A 24,612-nucleotide genomic window follows, 5' to 3' on the forward strand; every position below is an offset into this window, starting at 1 on the left:
CATATAGAAAGGCCTTAATGAGACTGTCACATGGCTGCAATATTTGATTTCATGGTCCAAATGCATTAATTATTCATTAACATCAATGACAGGCAGCAGTGATGTGATAGTCAAAGGGGCTGGGCTGTGATATATCATGGAATGTTGTTTACCAATCCAATAAGCCGATTACTTGTTGTCCTGTCACCCGGGGGGTTTCTGCATACATACAGGTGCCATCCAGCAGGCGCAGTGCACATCTAATGAACATGAACTCTCACTGGCAGCCACAGAGAAGTCCTTTCCTTCTGGTTTTCATCAACACTTCAGCCCCCATTGATGGGAGAACAGTGGCCACGGACAAAAGCTGTATATACTGTACAAACACAGCTCTGAGCGGCAGCACACTGACTCATTCTTCAGTGTGTGTGAGAACGGAGGGGGACCCCTTTCAGCTCCTTTGTGTTGGTGTCTGTCAACAGTGTAGTTGGAGGCAGAGCCCATTGTGGCGGCCAGTGTTTCGTATTGACACAGGGCCTCGCTCAGCTTGTTCCCAGGGTCCAACCTGAGGACTCATGAATAATGGAGAGAGGATCCTCAGGGCCAAGGGGGAGTTCGCAAGTCTGACTGGGCTCGTTATAATCCTGAACTACAGCTTTATACGCCGGCAGGTAAAACTGCGGTCACCACTGATCATATTGACGGTGAACTTTGCTGCACCTCTCTGCAGCCAACGATTTGACACTGAGAGAATGTGGCAGAGGAGCGGTGCTTCATGAAGTGCAAGAAATAAAAAGGGCACAAAACATTTAAAGGTTGAGGGTGTAGGATTCAGGGGAATATATTGGCAGAAATGGAATGTAATATAGTAGGCATATTTTCTTTAGTGTATACCTGAAGACAAGAACTGTTGTGTTTTCGTTACCTTATGCGAGATTTATACTTCTGCGTCGAATCCAAGCCTTACCTACAGTGTAGGGCTCTGTAGTTGTGAGCTGAAACCATTCCCTCAGTGGAAATGAAGCTTTTATTTACTTTAATTTCACAGATAGGAAACAAAAAATTGTAAAGACAATAAAGCCATCACAAAATAGCATTTTAAATCTTGTGTGTGATTTATCCTTTGGGATTTATACTTTGGGAATTATCTCTCCGCTCCTCACTAGGCTAATTTATACAATGTAAAATGCCATAGGCTTGTGCTAATAATGTTAGCATGTAACATTTGTCTGGACAGGTGTTTAGCATAAGACAGTTGTTTTGTCAGTGAATCTTGTGAGTTGTAGTGGAGTCAAATTTTGTAACGTTACCTTCGTTAAATGTTGCTGTAGTCCCTGGCCTCATATGAGTAGGAAAATTCCGCTAGCTGCTAGGCTAATTTATACAATGTAAAATGACATAGGCTTGTGCTAAAAACATTAGCATGTTGTATTTATGAGGAAAATGTGTCCAGCCAAAGACAAGTGCTTTGTCTGTGAATGCTGTGAAGCCAAGCCAATTTGTGTTCTTGTGTTTAAATTGTTGCTATCAAGCCATGCTTAATGTGTGTTGTGGGTGTGTTTTGAATCAACCGCAGACTAGTGTTTTGGAGGTGCAACTGCAGAGTGACACAGACACACCACCGCACAAGTAAGCCTATAAATGCTCACAACAGTGTAGGCCACATGCGTAGGCTACGACATAGGCTCTAATGATGCACAAGTATAAATCCAGCCTTAGAATGAGCCGTTTATATTTACATACGAGTGGGTCCTTTCCCACAGAGTCTGCCATATTGTTCTACTGTAGCCTAGAACGGACAAACCAAACACTAGCTCTGGACAGCGCCATTCACGTTTTTGCATTGGTCACCATAGTTAGCAGCCACTCCTCAATAAGAGTGTCGCAAAAAACACCAATATTTTTATTGTGAAGCTTCGTTAAGTGTTTTAACCAGTTTAAATCACCAGGTTTTGATTTGGTGAGGGGGAGACCTCTGGGCATAATTCAGCTCTCGATAAAACCCTCCTGAACATCTGGATCTTAAGTTAGCAGAAAAAAAAGGTGAGCACACATTAGCAGGTGCTGGGTAAGCGGCCCGTCTCCAACATGCCAAACAGCATTGGGGACTGATTTGTGTTGTGAAACTGCCTTATTTAGTGTTTTTAAAAGCATTAATCACCTGGTCCATTTGTTTTTTTAGAGGGGGAGAAATAACAACCTATAACACCTGTTTTCAGAGGAAGTAAGTCGTAAGTCTTTTTCACTTCCCCATCTTGTTTGAGTATGTTTTATTGTAGTTCCCCTCTACTACGCTTAAGCCTTTGCCTGAGGTAGGGGATAAATTTCCTCCATGTAGAGATCTAAGCCTTTCAGCAGTGTCTCTCATGCACTGTAGTTGAGACATGCCCATAATCTGTTTGCTTTTTGAACCAAACTCCAAACGTGATTTAATCATTTTTAGGAGACCTCCTGCTGGCTTGTCCGGGAACCAAAAACAAAGTGTTTAAACCGATGCATCTGAGTCATGCTTTTGATTTTGAAACAATTTTCTGTAATAGAAAAGTTTTTCATGCCATCCCTTTCTGTATATGATTTTAACAATAAAAATATGTCTTCACAATGCCAAAAAGTCATGCAGTAAATACAGAACTTTCGCAGAGTAAACAAATTATTTTTAAAGGCCTGTTGCACTTGAAAAAAAAAGCTATAATGTAGCTTGTAGGGGTTTTTTTGAAATGCTGGAAAGATATATTCAAGTTTGATGAGTAAGAGGGACCAGCCAAAATTGGATATGCATAGTTCAGGTTTGGTTCCCAGCAGGTCCCAACCATCTGCTGAGAGGCTCACACGACCTGAGCGACGTGCCCTCTCCTCTTTGCCTTTTTACACGGCTGCTGGATAAGAGGGAACCAGAGGATTGTTCTGTACAGCCAGGATGAAGTGTGTGTGTGTGTGTGTGTGTGTGTGTGCGTCTGTGTGTCTGTGTGTGTGTGGCAGAGGTCAGAGAGGTGCCTCTTGCTTGTGTGCTTTGAGCTGTTTCATGCTTCCTGCTTTGATCTTCTCTCTCATCCCTTCATCCCACACGCTCCCTGTGCCTCAGGCTTCTGGTTTGCAGCACACCGACAGTGGGGCTGGAGGGGGATGAAGGCGGGGGGGCGGGATGACTGCCTCTCACAGAGACACTGCTTGTTCTGTCGACACAAGGAGAGGTGCGAGGAGAGCTGCCCATGGGGCACAGCCACCGGGTGCAGAGGGCAGTGGGCGGAGGGTTCATTAGGAGCTAAAGTGATGCATACTGTACAGTTCTCTGCTGCTGCTCCTCTTTCATGCTCTCTTAGATCCCCCAGCAGTGGGCTGGAATTCTTGTGTGAAAAACAACTGCCACAGCGCTTAGAGGACGGCCTCCTGACCCCTTACAACATGGGAAAGTGCACCCCTCAGCTGGTAGTTATATAAAGCCCGCCAGAGTCATGAGAATCCCTGATAAATCACTCGGCTTGAGGCCTCTCGTGTCTCTCTGCGTCTCACATGGAACGACTATTTTCTATGGGTCAATGTAATATGCTTTCTGCTAAAGCTTTACACAGGCTGTGTTCAAAGTGTTTTGCCATGTAATCAGTGTGGCAGGAAGTGATAGTTGTGGGACTGCATGACAGTCATCATGTGAATATGTGTCTGAAAAAATCATTTTATCCCCATCCTGTGTCTCCCCTAGAGCCTGAACATCCTTATATAACCCCTCACTCTCTCACACACACACACATACACACACACACACAGTCCCCACCATACCCCACCTGCTGAGCCCAGACTGGGAAACACAAAAGCAGAGGCACAGAGCAGAACCCCTAATTGAAGATTAATTGTAAGGGGGGAGTACTTACCTTTATTTAGACATGTGGTAAGTGTTAGGCCGTGACAATTAAGTCAACCATCTCAGCAGATGACTGCACTTAATATTTCATGACACACTTCGAGGGAGGGGGGGTTTCAGCCGGTTCTGCCGAGAGATAACCAAGACTTTCATCCCTTTTAAGACGACAACAGGGATCATAAATATCTGTGGTGATTGAGTCATATGGACATAATGATGAATGTGGAGTGAACCAGATAGCAGTAGATGTAGCCTATGTAACAAGTGCAATACACTATTTTCTTGGGTATTTTTAACAAAAAAAAAATAATTGAGGCCAGTGATGCAGTTACAGAGTTTTTTTTTTGCACAATTAATCACCTACTTGCACAATAAAACAGCAGAAATACAGCAACAAAAGCTACAGCATGTTGTGCAGGTGAGATTTCAGAAGCAATCTCACCTCAGTAAGCATTATAAGTAAATACAAAAGTCATGTAATCAACAAAAGTAAATATATAAGCAAACAGAAAATAGATAAATTAACAAAGTGGAAGTATGTGTGCATTTGAAATAATAAAAACATGTTGCCAGATAAATACAGAACATTTAATTGGTGTCAGCATTTCAAAGTTTTTGTGAAAACTATCTGAAGATATTAAAGGTAAAAATTCCACATGATGAATAGAAAAAAGAGCAAAAAAGATAGAAAAAGGTCACCCAAAGTTTGTTAATTACACAACTGTAGTGTAAAACTAATGTATAGAGACAGATAGAAGCAGCGATGGAATTAACAGTAGGACTTGGTGGGATTCGGATGCATGTTTGTGTGAGTGGGAGAGGGAGAGAAAGAAAGAGTAAAGGGGCTGAGCTAACAGGCTTTCTGCAGATCACTGGCAGTTTGACTGCAGTGGAGAGTAATGGGGCTGGCAGGGCGGAATCAATTACTGGCCACAACAGATTTTCCCACAGGTCGAAGCTTGGGAAAGCAGTACTTTACTGCAGCGCAGACAGCTGGCACAGAGCATCCACTGGGAAAGGGGCCGGCTCGCAAAAAAAGACAGCTTTTTTTTTCTTTTTTTTTTGATAAACTTGTGACACAACATAAATTGACTCTTTTCTGTTTCTCAGTTCTGTCAAAAATATAGTTGGATAATGAGATTTGATTTCTAGATTGCATTAGGCAAAGAAAACTGCACATAAACCCCTCAAAAAAACCTTGGCTAAGGTATTTGAGGCAAGGGCGTAGGTTGTGTTTCAACACATATGAAACAGGGGGTGTTCTTCACCAGGAAACTTTGAGCATCAAACACTTTAAAGTCAAAATAAAAGTCCTCTGTTCATGTCTTTTTTGGGATCTAAATACTGAGGGGGATATGTCCCTTGTAGACCTATGTCTGAGGTAATGTAAAGGACTATCTTGTACTGTGACACCTTCAGAGACAGACCTATTCTAAAACACAGATATCCCCTGGCAGTGACCAATCACATCTTGTAAAGCAGTGCATACACACACAAAGCAGAGAGAAATGTCTACAGCTTCACTCCACTAATAATTCATATGGCCAGTGCCTGTGAGGTTCCCTTTGCGTGATGTAAACTGGGAGATACATTTCAATTAGAGCCCAAAACACCCCCCTCAACCTTGCCTTACACACTCATACGCACACACACGAACACACACTCCATTGATATGCAAACAATGTTTTTCCTGTGGCAACACAATGTGTGGCCTTAAAAGTAGCTCACTCCGCGGTCCTCCTTTCTCTGTGTGGACATCACGTGCCGTCTCCTGTTGCGCTTATTTGGGAAACCAGTCTTGTGATCTGCCTTCCCTCTATTGTGCACTTGCATAAGTTAACTGGTAATGGGCAGCGTACTGGTAAACCTTATGAACAATATAATTGTCAGGGGCCATTGTGAAGGAGTGTGCGCCATTGTGGAAAAACTAATGGAATAGATTTATATTTATGCAAGAGTGACTCAGGTCATCCACATTTATTTCAAGAGAGGCTCATGAAGTTGTCCGTATCATAGTTCAAAGATGTGTTTGAATGTTTTCTAAATGCTGTTCATGCCCTGTAATTGACTCCGAGCCCTGTAATTGGCAGCCAGTGAGATGCCGGTGTCAGTTTTATGACCTGAGGAGCTGTCCTCAAAAAAAAAAAAAAAAGATATTTTTTTAAAGAAAGCTCCTGCTAAACAAAGAAACAAGGAAGTTAACATATCCTCCCTGGCTTTACCTATCCAAAAAGCACAGGGAGAATGGATGCCAACAAAGGCAGGAAGGTAAAGAATGAGAAGGCGGGTGTATTACAATCAAACAGTGGGAATGGGTCTCAGGCCTGGTCTGGTCCCTGCCCAATATAGCGCCTGGGTGCTGAGTGGAACAAGAGGGGACAGACAGGAAGCTGTGGCCCAAAGGATAACATTGTTGCATGGAAGTTGTCTGGGAGACATTTCCCTCAGTCAGACAAGTTATTTAGGACCAACATGGGTGGCATTTTCTCTGCCTTACATAATGCATAGCTCATGCAGCAAAGTTAATACTTTTTTTTTTACATGCAGCTCTATTTGAATAAAGTATGGCCAAGGCATGATCTCACACATAGAAATGTCCCCCACACGCCCCCCCCTCAACACACACACAAATGCAAACTTCACTGCAGCAGTTGTTGAATGACAGGTATAAGATGTCAGGATGGTGTGCACACAGGATGCAGGCACGGCTGCGAGCGTCGCTGCTGCCGACAGCCCCAACGGTTGACATAGTAAATCAATCCTGATGGGAGGGTGGGTAGGACGGAGGAGGAGGGGGGGTCCAATGGGACTGAGCCGGCCTCTGTCAGACACACTCAGCCACTCAGCCAGCCAGAGAGAGACTGTCGACGGGTGGGAGAACACTCGCCGGGAAGCGCTCACACGGAGATTGAGTTACCACGGAATTAGATCAGGGCTGTGGGAAACAGCACCTCCTAAACACACTCGCACACTCTCGGTCACACACACATAAACACATGCAGACACACCAGCACACACTCAGGCCGCACTCTCGCACACAAAGAGTCACCAAGGGAAACCTGAGGGAAGATTGAGGAAGGCAGCTGGGCACACGCCAGTTTCAAACAAATGCTTGCTTATACCTCTTAGCTTCCTGGCACTGGTTTGAGAGTGGTTTCTTCAAATTGGTGCCGAGTTAGGCCCACGGTCAACAGGCAGACTGGCATGTCCGAGTTATTAAATGTGGAAGATTTAGATGGCAATCATAGGCAAATGAGCTCAGACCAAACACACTTTCTCACATCCAAAATCATCAAAAGCCAACTGGAGTGGAGGCAGAGAAAATGTTGTGATGCCACAGTTGAAAAGTCAAGGTTTTTTGGAGGAAAAATCCTAATTATGTTTAATGGATCACAGGAATGTCAGGGCTAATGTGAGGGACCTTGACAGTCAGGTGTGAGGAGAGTGCTTTGTGTCTGCTTAATGGAGACCACATGAACCTGCCTGTCCTGTAGAGCTGGCTGCACTGTAGAGCCCCATTACTATAATAGCATCATAAACAATACTGAAGTGATCCCAAATATACCTAAGCTGCCTATCAACAGAGAGTCATGGGAAGGCCATGTATGGTTTAGTCTGGGGTGGAAGGCAAGAAGTAGGGTTTGTACTGAAACTAGCTAAGGATTTATGTACGCATCTGTTGCACAAGCACCACACTTCACGCAGTGGAGAGCAACATAGATGCCTACATGAGAAACACCATCCAGACAGGGAGTGTGCAGGCCGCAGGAGTTTTTCACCACAGGATTATGCACATGTTAAGGTCCATAAATCGACCATGTGGGAGTACAGGAGTATATAAATGCATGAAATGGATGAAGGTAGCGAGATTTTTAGTGAAAGTGTGCGCTGACAGGGAGGGGAAGGGGAGTGTTGGGGTTAGTGTGAAGGTTCATCCACACTCTGAATGACTGAAGCTTGCACATTGTATCTGTCACCACTGACACCCCTCTGACATTCTGGGAACAGCGTGTTGGCCCGCAGTTGCTCCCTGGAATCAAGCTCTCATCCGCACTTGTCTAGATCCCAACGCACCAAGTTAACAACTGACCTGATGGACAGAGCGGAGAAACAGCTGCTGCTCTACAAGGTACTGGAATGGAAGACAGCAGCAGGGGGGTCACGCTCCCACTGATGGCCTTACCAGACATGTCAGACTCAGGATGCAGGAATTATACCAGCCTCGAGTGCTGTCGTTTCCCAGACCTGACATTTGGCTGCTGTTTTTATATGGTATTTCATGTACTTTATATGTCTATCTAAATGATGGCAAGGTTACGTTAAAGTAGCAATACCACACTATAAAAACAGTTCATTACAACTAAATGTCCTTGAAAAATATACTTGAGGAAATGTACAGAAGCACTGGCAAGAAAGTGTCAAAAATAAAAGCAGTCATAATCCAGAATGGTGTCTGAAAAAGAAATATCATTATAGAATTGGATCATTGTTATTCATGAACTGAAATGTGAGCAGTATTTAAGTGTTCTAAAAAAAAACCAGACTCCAGTACTAAGTTTGTTTTAGCAAAAATATATGTGTTTGGGAAGTACTTAGCTTATGACTGGATAAATGAGACTTTAGCTGTATTCACATGGGACTAGTATTACCCTGGGACTTCTAGTTGTAATAATTGTGGAGGTCGTATGCGATCTTAATCCTGTGCAAATCTGCCATGTCCGTAATTTGTCCATATTTCACCAAACACAGAGTGCCGTGCGACATTATTAGTCCCATGCAAATCGGCATCGCTTTCGATTTGAGGTTGTATTTAGGGCTGCCCCCGACAAAGAGTTTTTCTAGTCGGCTAATAGTCATCATTTAGGGCCATTAGTCGACTAGTCACCCTCATATTTACAATATTAATTTGATTATGAAAATTACATATTTTGGGCGGGGCAACACAATGGTTTGAGTTGAAGGTGTGAGAAAGAATAGTATCAGTAACATTGTTAACACTGTGCTACATTACAGAGAAATACAAAACCGTACTAATGAACCTTCATTAATATAGGCCTATATTTTATCTACAAGTGCACATCACACACTGAGCGAGCCACCTGTTAATGATGCTGTCAGCAAAGCAGTAATGATTGTGCTAAGTGGCTAATGGGCATGTAGCTACTTCCATGTTTCAGATCATACATCCTGTTTGTAGTCGACCAATGAAGATGAGTTTACATATCACCTTGGGTTCGTCCTTCACCTTCTCAAAACGATCCCACACTTTGGATTTCCTGCCCGACATGTTATTAACTAGCCTGTGGAATAACCGCAGGTACCAGCCCTGGAAATTAACATGACTCCTGTCTGACTGCTGAGCATGGCCACTTCCTGTGTCTGTCCTTTCAAATTAAATTCCCACATGGTCCAGTCATATAGGTTTTGATTTATTTTGACAAGGCGTAGCTCCTAACAGAGTTCCGGGCTGTTGTTTTTTGTTGTTGTTGTTGTTGTTTTTTCTGCGACTAAGCAACCAATGAAATCTTGCCGATGAATGATCTTTCTGGTTGACTAACGTTTGATCGACTATTAGGGGGCGGCCCTAATTGTATTTAGGTTATCTGTTTTCCACATGCGTCGTTTCTGCCTCATTCTGGTTACGGAGGCTACATTGGCAATGATAAACAAAAGGCTGTGCGCATCAAATTCAGGGGGTAATGTCAGTAAATTCAGGTAAAACACATACTTGAAGTGCCCAGATAATACTAGTCCTGTGTGAAAAGGTCATTTGATTATACTGCACGAGCTGTGTGAGAGTTCGATGTAGTTTTGCTGTTGCTAAACGTGGTCCCCAATCAACCAATAAATCCACATGTTTGTTCTCCATGGAGGCGTGCAAGAAAAACAAGGTTTTCTTCACAAATTCAAGGTAACAGGACACAAACAACTGATTTACAAATTGTTATTTGTGGGTTAAGTATTCCTCTAAATTAACATGAACTTATTAAACCATGAATAATAAAGTTGGTGAGTTTTTTTTAGATCATTCATTCATTCAAACATTTGCTTGTATTTATATATAAATATCTGTGTATATATATATATATAGGCAGAAATATCTGTATCTCCTGTCTCTCCATCCCTGATTCATACTAGATAAACAGTCAGAAGGGATCAGTTACACAGTGGGACATAAACATTGAAAGCTCCCGTGTTTTATATAGTTTACCCCCTGACCCAGGCGCATTAGTGGGGTCAAAATTTTCACACCTTCGTCAGACCACCCCTGCTCCCCATCCAGAATGAGGCACTTGTGCTTTGCCGCTTGTGCCCAAGTAGGTTTGTATGTTTTTTTTAAATGCAGCTCATAAGCAAAACATTCATCTATGGTTGCGTGTAGCTCAAGCTTCTAAAAACACGTCTGTCTCTCTTTCCCACTACACGGCAGAGTGAGGTTCACTGTTTTCACCCACTGAGGATGAATGATTTCCTGGGAAGGTCTGTGTGCGCCAGTCAGTTGACCTGTTTGCAGGGACTGGGGAGGAGGTGGGGGTGGAGGGGTGGAGGGGTGGGTTTCCTAGGAGAGCCTGGCAACGCTGACTGACTAATGTTGGGCCTCCCGGCTGATCAATGCTGTTTTGGAACCACACAGCTGACAGCAGACAATGAACAACACACTCTGCTAATAGGCCGTGTGTCCTCCACAACACCAAAGAAGAAGAGGGCTCCTGCTATAATGGGGCCTGTTGCTCATGAACTGGGGTCTCAGCAGGGAGACCGGGGACCTGAGGCCAGGAGTCCACGGGCCAGTCTGAGCTGTCGGGCCACAGACTCAGTACTCTCTATTGAAAGTATCGATTTTTGCAGCTCCTGTAGACAAAAAGTGTTACCTGAAATAAAGACCGCAATTCCGATGAGCGCCTCCTCTTGATCTGGCTAATGCATGCAGTAAATTTGGAAGTGAGTGAAAGAAAAACACAACTTAATTTTATTTTTTTATTTTTTAGACATAGCTGTTGGCAGGATGTGTAGGGATGAGGTAATGTTTTGAGGCTAATGTTGGCTATTTAAGATTAATAACTGTAATTTGAAGTTTGTGAAACAAAGTAAACATAAGCCTACACTATACAGAGCTATTTTGTTTAAGAAAGCTAAGGCTATTAACAGTCCCTTGTTATGTTATGTCTTCATAATCATAAGCCAACAGCAAGATATAGCTTCACAGCAAGGTCAAAACAAAATGTTACGCTATTAGCCAGTTAGCTAGCTTTGTTTTAGCCTCCAATGTAAATTCATATATTACTGTAAAACCACATCTCGCACTGTATTTCAAAAATGATGGACCAAAGCTGACTCATGTATTGCCTGTGCTCTATTACTGTAGGCCTACCTTTTAACATTTTTTGTTCTTCAGTCAATTCTTTCCTTTTTCTTTTTGCTGATCCTGCCCCAGTATCATCCATAACCACAAAGTATAACATCAAAAATCAAATTCTCTAAAACAAAATCTCCTCCTGTGTCCTTTTAATAGGCTAACGTACTTATCTCTGCAACACTTTGCCTTTAAAAATGTAAACATGGGCTGTTCCAGTATGCCCACTGTAAATCGTGTCATCTGATTTTACTTCTGATTCCCTATCAGATGCAGGGACAGGCCTTAAGAATAACTACAAAATAGCCAGTCTTCTTGCTGATGCTCTCATTTGCAGCAGTGCGGCTGATGTTGTTGTCTTTATGAGGCCATGGTGTTCATTTCTTTAAGGTAGGTTAAGCAGTAGAATGCAGTGGTATCTTCGGAAACTAGACAACCTAAGGCATTTGTCAGTACCAGCCATTTTGACATAGCTTGTCGGGAAGGGGCCTAAGTAACGCTTCAAAGTTAGGTTAAATTTTGGTGAGGAAAATTTTCAGAGGGATCCCTTGAACTGAAAGATATCTGAATTGAAACGGGTTCCACGGGTACCAACAAGTCTCTGTAAACTTGAGAAGGCCTGTTCCTCGTCAATGTTTTGTTTCATAGGCTCGACTTCAAATTTAAGCTGTATTTTTGTCTTTTTAAGGAAAAGGGCAAACAGCCTATTTAAAGAATAGGGAATCACCTATCATGAACAGATACATAACACATTAAAACAGGATTGTTGTTGAACTCAAAATATTACCTGTACCTGTAGGCTACTGGTCTATGCCAGGGATCGGCAACCTTTACTATTTAAAGAGCCATTATGAGCCAAAAAATGAAAAAAGTATGTCTGAGGCAGCAAAAATTTGAATAAAGGTAACAGCCTATTAAGTCTAAATTAGCCCATCAACACTATGAATAGGTCTAAATGAGCATTCATTAATATGATTTACCACAAGGTAGCTTATTTATTACTTTAACTTTGCAGCGTTGGTGGTGAAAGCAAATGAATCTGTTCATACATTATTAAATCCTCTATTTTCCTCCAAGACTATTCCTCTTTTGGATTCGGAATCCATAGCTAGCGTTGCTAGAGAGACTCCAGGTTAGCCACCGCTACTGAAGTTCAGCAAAATTTAGAGGAAAAAGCTCCAGGTTTTGGATGTATGGCACATATTTTAGTTGATGAAACATTAAAACATTTTTTTTATGTACAGTACAGGCCAAAAGTTTGGACACACCTTCTCATTCAATGCGTTTTCTTTATTTTCATGACTATTTACATTGTAGATTCTCACTGAAGGCATCAAAACTATGAATGAACACATGTGGAGTTATGTACTTAACAAAAAAAGGTGAAATAACTGAAAACATGTTTTATATTCTAGTTTCTTCAAAATAGCCACCCTTTGCTCTGATTACTGCTTTGCACACTCTTGGCATTCTCTCCATGAGCTTCAAGAGGTAGTCACCTGAAATGGTTTTCCAACAGTCTTGAAGGCGTTCCCAGAGGTGTTTAGCACTTGTTGGCCCCTTTGCCTTCACTCTGCGGTCCAGCTCACCCCAAACCATCTCGATTGGGTTCAGGTCTGGTGACTGTGGAGGCCAGGTCATCTGCCGCAGCACTCCATCACTCTCCTTCTTGGTCAAATAGCCCTTACACAGCCTGGAGGTGTGTTTGGGGTCATTGTCCTGTTGAAAAATAAATGATCGTCCAACTAAACGCAAACCGGATGGGATGGCATGTCGCTGCAGGATGCTGTGGTAGCCATGCTGGTTCAGTGTGCCTTCAATTTTGAATAAATCCCCAACAGTGTCACCAGCAAAACACCCCCACACCATCACACCTCCTCCTCCATGCTTCACAGTGGGAACCAGGCATGTGGAATCCATCCGTTCACCTTTTCTGCGTCTCACAAAGACACGGCGGTTGGAACCAAAGATCTCAAATTTGGACTCATCAGACCAAAGCACAGATTTCCACTGGTCTAATGTCCATTCCTTGTGTTTCTTGGCCCAAACAAATCTCTTCTGCTTGTTGCCTCTCCTTAGCAGTGGTTTCCGAGCAGCTATTTGACCATGAAGACCTGATTGGCGCAGTCTCCTCTTAACAGTTGTTCTAGAGATGGGTCTGCTGCTAGAACTCTGTGTGGCATTCATCTGGTCTCTGATCTGAGCTGCTGTTAACTTGCGATTTCTGAGGCTGGTGACTTGGATGAACTTATCCTCAGAAGCAGAGGTGACTCTTGGTCTTCCTTTCCTGGGTCGGTCCTCATGTGTGCCAGTTTCGTTGTAGCGCTTGATGGTTTTTGCGACTCCACTTGGGGACACATTTAAAGTTTTTGCAATTTTCCGGACTGACTGACCTTCATTTCTTAAAGTAATGATGGCCACTCGTTTTTCTTTAGTTAGCTGATTGGTTCTTGCCATAATATGAATTTTAACAGTTGTCCAATAGGGCTGTCGGCTGTGTATTAACCTGACTTCTGCACAACACAACTGATGGTCCCAACCCCATTGATAAAGCAAGAAATTCCACTAATTAACCCTGATAAGGCACACCTTTGAAGTGGAAACCATTTCAGGTGACTACCTCTTGAAGCTCATGGAGAGAATGCCAAGAGTGTGCAAAGCAGTAATCAGAGCAAAGGGTGGCTATTTTGAAGAAACTAGAATATAAAACATGTTTTCAGTTATTTCACCTTTTTTTGTTAAGTACATAACTCCACATGTGTTCATTCATAGTTTTGATGCCTTCAGTGAGAATCTACAATGTAAATAGTCATGAAAATAAAGAAAACGCATTGAATGAGAAAGTGTGTCCAAACTTTTGGCCTGTACTGTATATGCTACACATTTTTACAGTTACAGAATGCAATGATCACTTTATGCTAACAACAATGAATGAAAATCTGACTGTTAGAAAATAATCAACTCATTTCCAGATAATTTTATGTCAAAGCCACAGGGAGCCACTGGAGAGGGTCTAAAGAGCTGCATGCGGCTCTGGAGCCACAGGTTGCCTACCCCTGCTCTATGCACATCAGATAATTAGTAATATTAACTGTAAAGCATATCATTAACTCCCCATATTGACGTAGTTTTCAGCTACCACAACAGCCTAAGTGAATTCCTGAAATTCAGTTATGGCTTTTGGTTTTGGTGTGCCACCCTAAGATTTTCAGTGGCCTTATCTGACAGCCCTTATGGAAAATATCTGGGGACACCACTGCTCATTTGCCTTTAATGTGATAAACATAAATATATATTTAATATAACACTTTATGTTGATTGAAATCATTGCAGAAATGAGTTTCAGCACCTCTATTAGAGCTTTCCTCTGAGACTTTGGGTTTGTTAATGGATTTAGATTTATTTATATATTTGTGTGTCATTCAAATACCAGCTCGGTTTTAACAGGCTCGAGTCATTTCAAGCCCCGCCCACACCACCACGCAGACCCCGCCTCCCTCTGCGCGGTGAGAAAATGATCAGAGCAGAGAGAGACACGTTTGACGTTTAAACTGTTGCACAGACTCTGTGCTGTCAGTGCACCACCGGAGCTGTGTCTGAGAGGAGGACTTTTCATCACTGTAGGTTTGGAAGCAAAATGAAGCGCAGCCACAATTACAGCTCATCAGACAGCGACCTGGACGATAATGTTGAGGTGGAGAAGGATAGCTGCGACGAAAATGGGTATGTTAACTTTTTAAAATAATTATTATGTCATGTTTAATGGGTGACTTGTATGTTTCATTTCACTAGGTGCAACATTTCAACTTTATTGCATGTGTATTTTAATTTGATGTTTTGCCTTGGTCGATAAACCTCATATTTTTTGTTTCAATGAAAATAAATGTATTGCTGTTTCATCTTTCAGTCAGCTTGATTCCCACGGCTCGATGTCACCCTCCACAACCACCCAAGTTCAAGCCAGAAAAAGGCGCAGAGGGGTAAGTGATCGTCATCTCTGGTGCTAAGTTGCGTTTGGTAGATCCCACTGTTTCCCTCCCACCTGTGACCTAAATTACACTCTTTCTTTTACCAATTTACAGATTATTGAGAAACGGAGACGTGACCGGATCAATAATAGTTTGTCAGAGTTGAGAAGATTGGTGCCAAGTGCTTTTGAGAAACAGGTAATTTGGTCACTGTTCCTTATAGGCAAGCACATATTTTTCCTTAAATGTTTTTTCTATATGGGAACTATTTAGAAGTATCTCTAAATAATTTCTTATTTTTTTACAGGGATCAGCTAAATTGGAAAAAGCTGAAATTTTGCAAATGACTGTGGACCATTTGAAGATGCTCCATGCATCTGGAGGCAAAGGTAACATAACTTTTTTTGGCTTTTGATAACTAATAAATGAATTCATGTTGTAATTCACTAATTTAAAAGATAATTATACTCTTGATCATCTGTCTGACCCCTCTGCTTCCTCTCCTGACAGGTTATTTTGAGGCCCATGCTCTTGCTAAGGATTACCGCAGCCTGGGCTTCAGGGAGTGCCTGGCAGAGACAGCTCGCTACCTGAGCATCATAGAGGGTCGGGACGGTACAGACCCCCTTCGTATACGTTTGGTGTCCCACCTCAGCAACTACGCGTCTCAGAGGGAGGTGCACACTGGACTGGAACACTTAGCCTGGGGCTCTGCCTACGGAACTGCCTCTGCCCATCTCCCCCACCCCCTCCTCCTACAACACCCCCAGGGCAGGACACCTGCATCCAGAAGCAACAGTAGCCCACCCTCCTCCTCCTCTTCCTCTGCTTCCTCTACATCTTCCTCCCCCTCCGCTGAGGCATCTGGGACGTCCAGACTCGGTGTAATGCCCCCCACAGAGACCCTCAGGGTGCCTCCAAACGGTTCGCTGCCCCTCAGTCTGTCTGTGCCAACCTCCAAGCTTTCGCCACCAGTCCTTTCATCCCTCTCCTCGCTGTCGGCCTTCCCCCTCTCCTTCGGTGCTTTCCCTCTGGTGTCCCCGGCGGCCCTCAGTACAGTGAGCCCCTCCTCCACCCTGTCAAAGCCTTACAGGCCGTGGGGCACAGAGATTGGGGCCTTCTGAAGCTAACAACTGGACTGAAGGCAACAGCTGAGCTGTGCCCACCACCACAGACTGGGCAGCACAACCTGCCTCTGTTTTTATAGCAATAAAACACAGGGGAACAAAGCAAACTGATTTTATTTTATTAAAGAATAAATGGGAGTGTGTCATTTCTCTAAAGAAAGGGTTTCTAAATGATTTTATGTTATTCATTGACTAATTTTGTTAACATGCACTGTCTCCAGGCTGAGGACTGATATGATGATGCGAAATATGGGCCATACATAGATTTACTGCAAGCACAAATGTAGAGGTACTATTTTGTACACAACATACTGAAACTTCTACATTTGTCGAGTATGGACGTCTGTATTTAACATAATGTAGAGTTACTTAAATCAGTCTGCTTCTTTAGTGGTATGAGAACTCATGGAAATGAATATGCATATTATATGTGCCATTGTTGGTAAACTAACCACTTGAGAATTGGAAAATTGCATTCTTGTATCTATTTGTAATATTTTTGTACCAATAAATTGAGTTAAAAGTATAAAACATGGATTTAAATCAAAGTCTTTGTTTCTGTGCATTTGCTCCTTTAAGTCTGCAGAATGTTTTGTTATCATTATATATAATCAGCAGCTATTTTCCACAGTCATGCCACATTTATACCAGCAGCCCAACTGCCCTCCAAGTGATTAATACCTTTTCTTCCCAGATGACATATAATCTGCAGGTGCATTTTTGTTACAGTCCCATAGAAGTTAATCATGAGATAATAAGGTCCCGGTTATTGACTGAAAGGCAATGCCTTCACTGTGTGCCAGGTAAGTAACCAAATCTGAGAGCATTGTTGCCCTTATGAATACCCAGGAAATCATTAAGAGCCAGAGGAAATCCTTTACAATGTCGCCCTGACCTCACCAGCCTGGGTTGGTCTGAAACGGAGACAATAGTGTGAACAGGATGGGGACACTGGAGGAAAGCGGTTAAAAAGTAACAACAATACACAAGACAGCTGGACCAATAAATCACTGTTCAGCTCCACGGTGTTGTTTCTGACAGATTTTTTTAGGGGTTCACACTTTTTATAATTACTTACTTTTATCCATCCATGCAGCAACTCAGGCTTCCAGGAGAGGCAGTCTTTGATTTGTTCCATGAGAGCTCAGCCCGCGTGCTATTAAAGAGGAACTACGCCTACTTGCAAAATCCATATATGGTTTTTTTGTGTCTAAGACAGTCCAAAAATATTAGTAAACATGACCAACTCTGCAAGATCCAGAAACTAGAGTGCAAAAACTCATATTTGTGATGTTATAGGGTGCAAAGTCTGGAGCTGCTCCATAGAACATGAATTGGGAAAGATGTGATGAATGACACTGAGAGCAGCCAGGGGAATGTTCTGACTATATGGGTACATTTTGTGTTTCAGAGCCAAGAGCACTACAATAGCATTACCATTCATTGTCTATGAAGCAGCTCCAGACTTTATACCCTATGACATCACAAATACTAGAATTCTTTACTTTTACTTACCGTTGAAATATCAGTCAGTTTAAAGAACGATACAGAAAGATGTTGGTGTTGATTCTCAGACATCCAGGTCATGGTAATCGTAAGTGCTAGTCTATATCATAGGCAACTGCAAGTTTCTTGAAGGTGTTTTACCTCTCATCTAAGAGGCTTCTTCAGCTCTGGGTTCTTTCGAATTCCCGTACCAGTCGAAAGGTATTTTTCCCAAACTGTTAAGCAAAATGTCGGTGAAGATTCTGAGTAATCCAGGCCATGGTATTCTAAGTGCTATATCATAGGCAACTGGACTTGCTTGAGTTTCTTGATGACATTATGGCTCTTGGATGAGAGGTGAAACATTTTCAAGAAACTCAAGCAAATCCAGTTCCCTATGATATAGCACTTAAGATCATGATACATAAAACTATTTGTATTTAATGCTCTGAGGGATGATGATTGACACAAAAATGAGGCTGTTTCAGATCAATTCCAGATCAGGATTCACATGAGAAGATGAAACTTAAATCATCTTTTTTAATGTAGATTCAATCTGAGGTTTTCTTGTTAGTTAGTTTGTTTGCTTGTTTTTTTTTTTTGTTTTGTTTTGTTTTTGTCATTATATGTCCTCAATGTTTGCAATCCGCTTATTACGAACTTTTGCCCTGCTTTTGGATCGGTGTGAGCTCCAGCTTGGCTTTTTTTTTTTTTAAATCTGCCACTGCCACCTAGTGGACAAACTTTGTCCTACACATGTCTGGTGGATAATCATGGATTAATTTTAGATGTTTATTAGTCTAACCCTTGAAGAATAAGCCTGACTATATTTCAAATAATGCAAAAAATTGAGAGCAAATTTAATTAATGTTTGTACTCTCTCTTGTAGCCAGAAACCAGAGAAGTAAGTCTTAGACTTGTGATGTCATGGTGTATAAAGTCTGGAGCAGCTCCATAGACAATGCATGGGAGACTGGTTTTATGGACCCATAAATACTCATACTGTGACTATTCCCCTGGGTGTGTCATCTATAGCATCTTTACCAGTTCATTGTCTGTGGAGCAGCTCCAGACTTTAATCCTATGACATCACAAATTTGAGTTTTAGCACTCTTGTTTTGGCATTTGTGAGAGAGTTGTTCATGTTTACAAATATTTTGGGGCTGTAGGACTGACATGTATGCATTCTGAAAATGGGAGAACGCACTAGACTGAAACATGAATGAAAAATCAACTGGGGGACGACGGTGATTCTCAGGATGTGTAGATAACTGGTTCTTTTATTTGGCAGTTTACATTTTCCCTCCTCTTGTAGCACACAAAAGTATTAGATGGTGCATGCCATGTTCACAGAACCTCAAACCTTTATTCAGCAAAGCTTTCACAGAGAAATATATGAAGGGAGTAACACAAGCAGCAGAGGATGCAGGCAGATATCAGTGGTACTGTATATTAAAAAGAGACTAGTTCAGTGTGCTGAATGTAAAGCATCCTGCATCCGTTCTCCATCTAACCCCCTAAAGAGAGCAGAGGCTAGTGATGCCTTGTGGTAAATTCGCGTTCACACACACCCACACAGACATACGTTATGTTCACACTATCAATATCAAGGTGGGAGCAACGGCACATTCCACTGTCCAACACATAGTACCAGTATGGTGTCATAACATTCAAGAGCTTAATGCCCAAATACTGTGTATGTAACAGAGCTATTGATTTTGGCCAAAGATGGATTGATTGAGACATGGCGTTGTCAGGATAAGTGGGAATCTGTGAGTGTATAAACAGATGCTCCCGGTGGGCAAAGACATTCTCAATAACAATAAAGCACCTATCAAGTTCATTATCAAGCTCATGTCAGAGGAGGTGGACACTTTATGGATCTGTGGCGTATTGTTAGGTTCAAAGCGTGCGTGTCAAGAGAATGAGTGGGTGTGCGTGCGGAAGATACTGTTGGGATACGTCGATATCTCGAGGAGGAGCCTGCAGTGTAGGTACACCAACCGTCATTCTTCACAAAGACACAGAAACATCATCATCATCATCGTCATGACATCATCAGGAAACATTGCAAATGTCAGTCTACAGCCAACTCACAACACCAACAGCTTTCACAAGAAAATGGTTGTAGAGTCAAATTTCAAAAACTGAAACGTTAATCAATCACAAACCAAATGTTTGAAATTGTACAGTGCAGTACAGTACAGTCTTTGTATTGTACTTCACCTACCATCATAGATAGATAGATAGATAGATAGATAGATAGATAGATAGACTTTAAGAAAAAGTATTTACAAAATAAAAGCCATATTCCCACATTTTCTCTAAGATCAACAAATCCATTCAACTCTCAAGATGGGTGTAAGTGATGTTTGTATCCACTGATAATACTGATAGAAGTGAGTACTGGTGGTGCGGCGTGTTGTGATGTGGTGCTGAGGTCCTCGAACCTCTCGGCCTCCAGGTTTGGGTGTCTGTTCTGAGGGGGGGGTGAGGGCGGGGTGAGGGAGGGGAGGCGGGGCTGGATGGAGGGATGTTGATGGACCATGGAAGTCAGGACTTGTGTGAGGCTCATGCTGTCAGCTCTTCCCTCAGCTCTTCCCTCAGCTCTTTGTTCTTGCGCACCACAGCTGCACGTCTCTCCTGAAAACACCCCAACAACAGAGAATGATAAGTCATCTGGGCCTCCTATCAGACAGATCTAGATTTTGAAAATAGATGTTTTGCTATTTAGATCAGCTAAGCCATTTCACTTTGGATCACCCTGATCCAGATGCAGACTTTTTATAAGATGACCAAATCCAGACAAGCGGTGCTCTAAATGCGACTACACATCACAATGTAGGCAGTCTGCCAACAAACACCGCAGTTATCACGTATCGCCGCATGTGCCACAGATCTTTGAGATAATAACTTATATTATTTCGGGGATTATTTAATGGGGACAACATTCTTTTTCTTTTTCTTTTTTTAAATTTTACTGTATAGAGAGGCTTAATATGTAGCCCAATGTCTATTTTATCTACTTAATTTAAAAAGACTGTTCAGAAAAATCAAGTGCCAAAATATAAATAAATATAGGCTATATATATTTGACTTATTTCAAAGTTAAATGACATTTTGTTCCTGAAATCCACTCTGAATCCACCTTTCTGCTGGGTTCAGGATAATCCTGAATTTTTGGATCAAAGATATCACAATCCTATTAGAAAGTTCTGAACAAAATTTGCTGAAGGTTTTACCCCGATGGATTACTCTATGTGATCTAATTCGATTTCAGAGTCCATTTTGTTTTTCATTTGAAAAATCCATTTTCAAAATTTGATCTGATCCAACAGCCAAAATGCAATCAGATTACTTCTGAACAACTGGGTGCTGGTGGTGCCACGCCCAAACTTAATCATACTCAGTTTAAAGATGCAGTGGCGTCACTGAAAGGTGGCCACGGGGGCCACCGCCACCGCCACCCTGACACTGTCTCTGGCTTCCCTCCTGGCCCCCATTTGGAAGTCACATATGCATAATATGAGAGGCCACAGTGTGGTGTTTGGTTTTTTTTTAACTTGAGAAGGCTTGTAGCCAGTAACTGTTTTGTTGCTTACAATGAATATACTCCTTCAGATTAGCTGTATATCTATCTTTTAAAGGAAAAGGACAACCATTTTATATGAAGAACAATGAATTGCTTAACACATTTATATCACATTAAAACAGGATTGTTGTAACATTAGAAAACCAAGTAATATCAATATGCAGTTCCTTAAATCTCGCACTGACATAGTTTTCAACCAGCTTAAATACTTAAACAGCATAATAGAATTCCTAAAATTCAATTATGGCTTTTGGTTTTGGTGTGTCACCTCAAGATTTTCCGAGGCCCCATCTGGCCACCCCTTAGAAAAATTTCTGCGGGCACCACTGTGAAGTTGGAAACAAAGAAAATGTTTTGTCATTTCTCACCTTCTCCTGTAAACGCTCAATCATAGCTGCCAGATAGGCTTCACGGTTCTCCTTGATCTGCTCCATCTTCATCTGGAGCTTCTCCTCGGCCATCTTGCTGAAGTTGCTGTTCTCTTCCATGGCCTTTAGCAACACGTCCCTCTCGTGGTCTCGCTTTTCTGCCAAAGCCCTCAGCACCTGGGCCTCCTGATACTGAAAACACACGACAAAGAATTATTTTTAATTAATTATTCAAAATCTAAAATGTGTTTTGTTTTCCATTATAAACACCTAAAGTCATTTCAAACAGGTGAAATACTCACCTTCCTCCGGTCCTCAGCAGCCTCCAGTTTCTTCTCAATGTCCTCTAAGGAGATGTCCCTCTTAGGGGGCGAGGGGAGGTTGTGGGCTACATCTGACACCGGAGATGGTGTCTTGAGGATCACCTCAAAGGCCTGGCCAGAGGCTCGCTTGTTTATGGGTTTCACCTCCATGTCTGTAAATCACACAATTATGTTCATGACACCAGCAAAATCGATGTCCAATAACACGATAAATCACTCTGACAATATGTCATTATTATGAACGTCTGTATTTACAGGGCAGATAAAGCATCCATCTGTTTGATCCAAAAGAAAATCAATGTTCAGGCTGATCCATACCTTCAAACTCACACATGAGCTTGTTGTTGCGTGACTCGTTGTTGAAGCAGGAGCAGATGAGGGAGAGGACAGACAGCTCCTTCATCTTCTCTTTGTATGCTGTGGGAATATAAACACACCATGCTGTGAAGTCTCTCCCATGAAAACAGTGAAACAGATCTCATAAGGTTTCCTCACCATCATATATCACCAATTCAGAAATATACTTGAGATATTATTAAGATATCACAAGAACAGAAAGGGAAATTTCCTCAATGAAACAATTAGCATTAGATGACCAGTGCGCCTAAATGTACCCAAGAGCCCTATTTGATTGGATGAAAGTATTCTGTACTCATTTCAATCAAGAAATCAAAGTGCCTTTTCATAAGATAAGATCTGGTCAAGTTTTTCAATTTCCTGTTGACCCCTCAGCTGTTTGCCCTGTGGCATGATCACAATAGCCTAATACGCAGCATCTGTCTACCTTATTGAGTGCTACTGTCATAGCTGTCAAACACAGCTGATAAATGATTTTGACTTTTTTTTTAAGAGATCTGGGGTAAGATGTGCTTTCATCACTGTCTTACTGACTATTTTTAATCTCATCTGCAAATTCTGTCCCTTTCTCCATCCTCTCTCTTCTTGTGTATTTGTCAAAGTGCCCACCTGGCTATCCAGAGAGGACTACAGATTGTCAGTGCTGCTAAGCCTTCTGCTGCAAAGGCCAGTGTGAGAAGTGGCCCCTTGCTGCAGGGCTGGCCTGCCTCCCACCCTGCCATGCACCTGTCTCCTCCACTGCCGCTCTGCCACCACGCACGCCACAATAAAGCAAGTGCACATCCTGCTGTATTTTATGATCTAATTTGCTTATATTGAAGCACCACTAATGTTTTAGATACGTACACAGAGGCTGAACAGCACCAACAAATATGCTAAATGCCTGGCCTACAACAATAACTGTCCATCAGAGAAGATGACTAATGCAGGCCACAGTCTTATCTCTATGATTCAGTGTGCTTACTCCTACCACTAATTTATATTTGCTCATATGCCAATGGGGTATTTTTACAGAATAAATGGCAGCACATCTGTCACAGCTGGTGATGCATCCCAGGCAAGACATAAGGGGAGCTATAGGCACGAATAAAAGGAGCAATCCCAAATAAATGATCGCGTTTATGAGACGTTTAAGGTACAGAATCACGTTTTAAATTAATCAGATTCGGCTATGCAGGTGTAATAATAGCAAAGTAATGTAAAAGTCAGACGGATGAAGCCCTCTCTGCTTTGCTGTCGGCTAAATGGTCGGCAGCACAGCATCTTGGGTGGGGTCCGTCTGCATTATGCTGCATGTTGGGGCCGCTGTGCCATGAACCGCAGGTGCGGCGTTGTAAATAAAGCTGTCGGGGGCCGATCCGTGATATCTAATTATAATCTGTCACACAATATATGATCAAAGCAAATGAGGACTATCACATTAACACAGATGAGGATAATGAAGGAGACATTTCAGTAACCTAATGACGGAGGATGCTCAGATTCTTTTTACCAGGCTCCTGTGCGGAGACAATAGACTCACAGCCGACTGAGAAATATAAAGATAAGTGATCATTGTTGCGGTCATTACAAAAAAAGAGAAAATTCCTAAGAGGAGCCATTACAGAAGCACGACTACCTAGACAATACCGGGCCGACATGAGCTCTACACAGAACAGGTCTGACACAGGTCCATCGATCCATTCACACATCCATCCACGCAACATTTTAAACATGATCAGTCTCAACACGCTTACCGCTTGCTGTTTTGGCCATGGCTGATGTATTTGTCCTCGGAGGATGCTGTAGCTCTGTTCAGGTGAACGGTGATGCTGCTTAAGGCACTGAGTCAGCGAATAGTCCGGGGTAGGATCGGATGGCAAACAGGAGGTGGGCACGCACGGGAGCGCGCAGGCAGACCCTCCTCTTGTCCTCTGACGCGCCAGAGCGGCTTTTTCAGCATCCTATGTGACCATATAGCCTACTTAAAGCTGGCGATTCAAGCGCAGACACACAGGGAAGTCGATAATTATGTTCTCCAGACCGGACACTTAAAGACTTGTGTTTCACAGGATGCACATATATGAGAGAAGCTGATCCAGCACTGCAGCAAACATGTTTATGCCACTTAAAAAACAAAGGATCATCTTATCTTGCAATCTGTGATCAAATAAACTAATGCGGACTCATTTTCAGAGCCAGTGTGTGGTGAATTGTGACTATT

At 42.4% G+C, this 24,612-nt stretch overlaps 2 protein-coding genes across 2 annotated transcripts; one reads left to right on the plus strand and one right to left on the minus strand.

Moving 5' to 3' along the window:
• The first annotated feature begins 14,741 nt into the window (after positions 1-14,741).
• On the plus strand, positions 14,742-16,815 carry LOC117266413 (hairy/enhancer-of-split related with YRPW motif protein 1-like). The gene is made up of 5 exons (XM_033641600.2): positions 14,742-14,912; positions 15,097-15,169; positions 15,272-15,355; positions 15,465-15,546; positions 15,668-16,815. The coding sequence occupies exons 1-5, from the start codon at positions 14,827-14,829 to the stop codon at positions 16,279-16,281; spliced, it is 939 nt and encodes a 312-aa protein (XP_033497491.1). The 5' UTR covers positions 14,742-14,826; the 3' UTR covers positions 16,282-16,815.
• Positions 16,816-19,020: 2,205 nt separating this feature from the next.
• Positions 19,021-24,336, minus strand: stmn2a (stathmin 2a). Its single transcript, XM_033641601.2, has 5 exons — positions 24,146-24,336; positions 22,371-22,469; positions 22,032-22,204; positions 21,730-21,921; positions 19,021-20,412 (listed from the first exon to the last, which is right to left on the minus strand). The coding sequence occupies exons 1-5, from the start codon at positions 24,162-24,164 to the stop codon at positions 20,341-20,343; spliced, it is 555 nt and encodes a 184-aa protein (XP_033497492.1). The 5' UTR covers positions 24,165-24,336; the 3' UTR covers positions 19,021-20,340.
• Between the last annotated feature and the right edge of the window lie 276 nt (positions 24,337-24,612).

The sequence above is a fragment of the Epinephelus lanceolatus genome, chromosome 10, assembly GCF_041903045.1.
Source record: "Epinephelus lanceolatus isolate andai-2023 chromosome 10, ASM4190304v1, whole genome shotgun sequence".
NCBI classification, from domain to species: Eukaryota; Metazoa; Chordata; class Actinopteri; order Perciformes; family Serranidae; genus Epinephelus; species Epinephelus lanceolatus.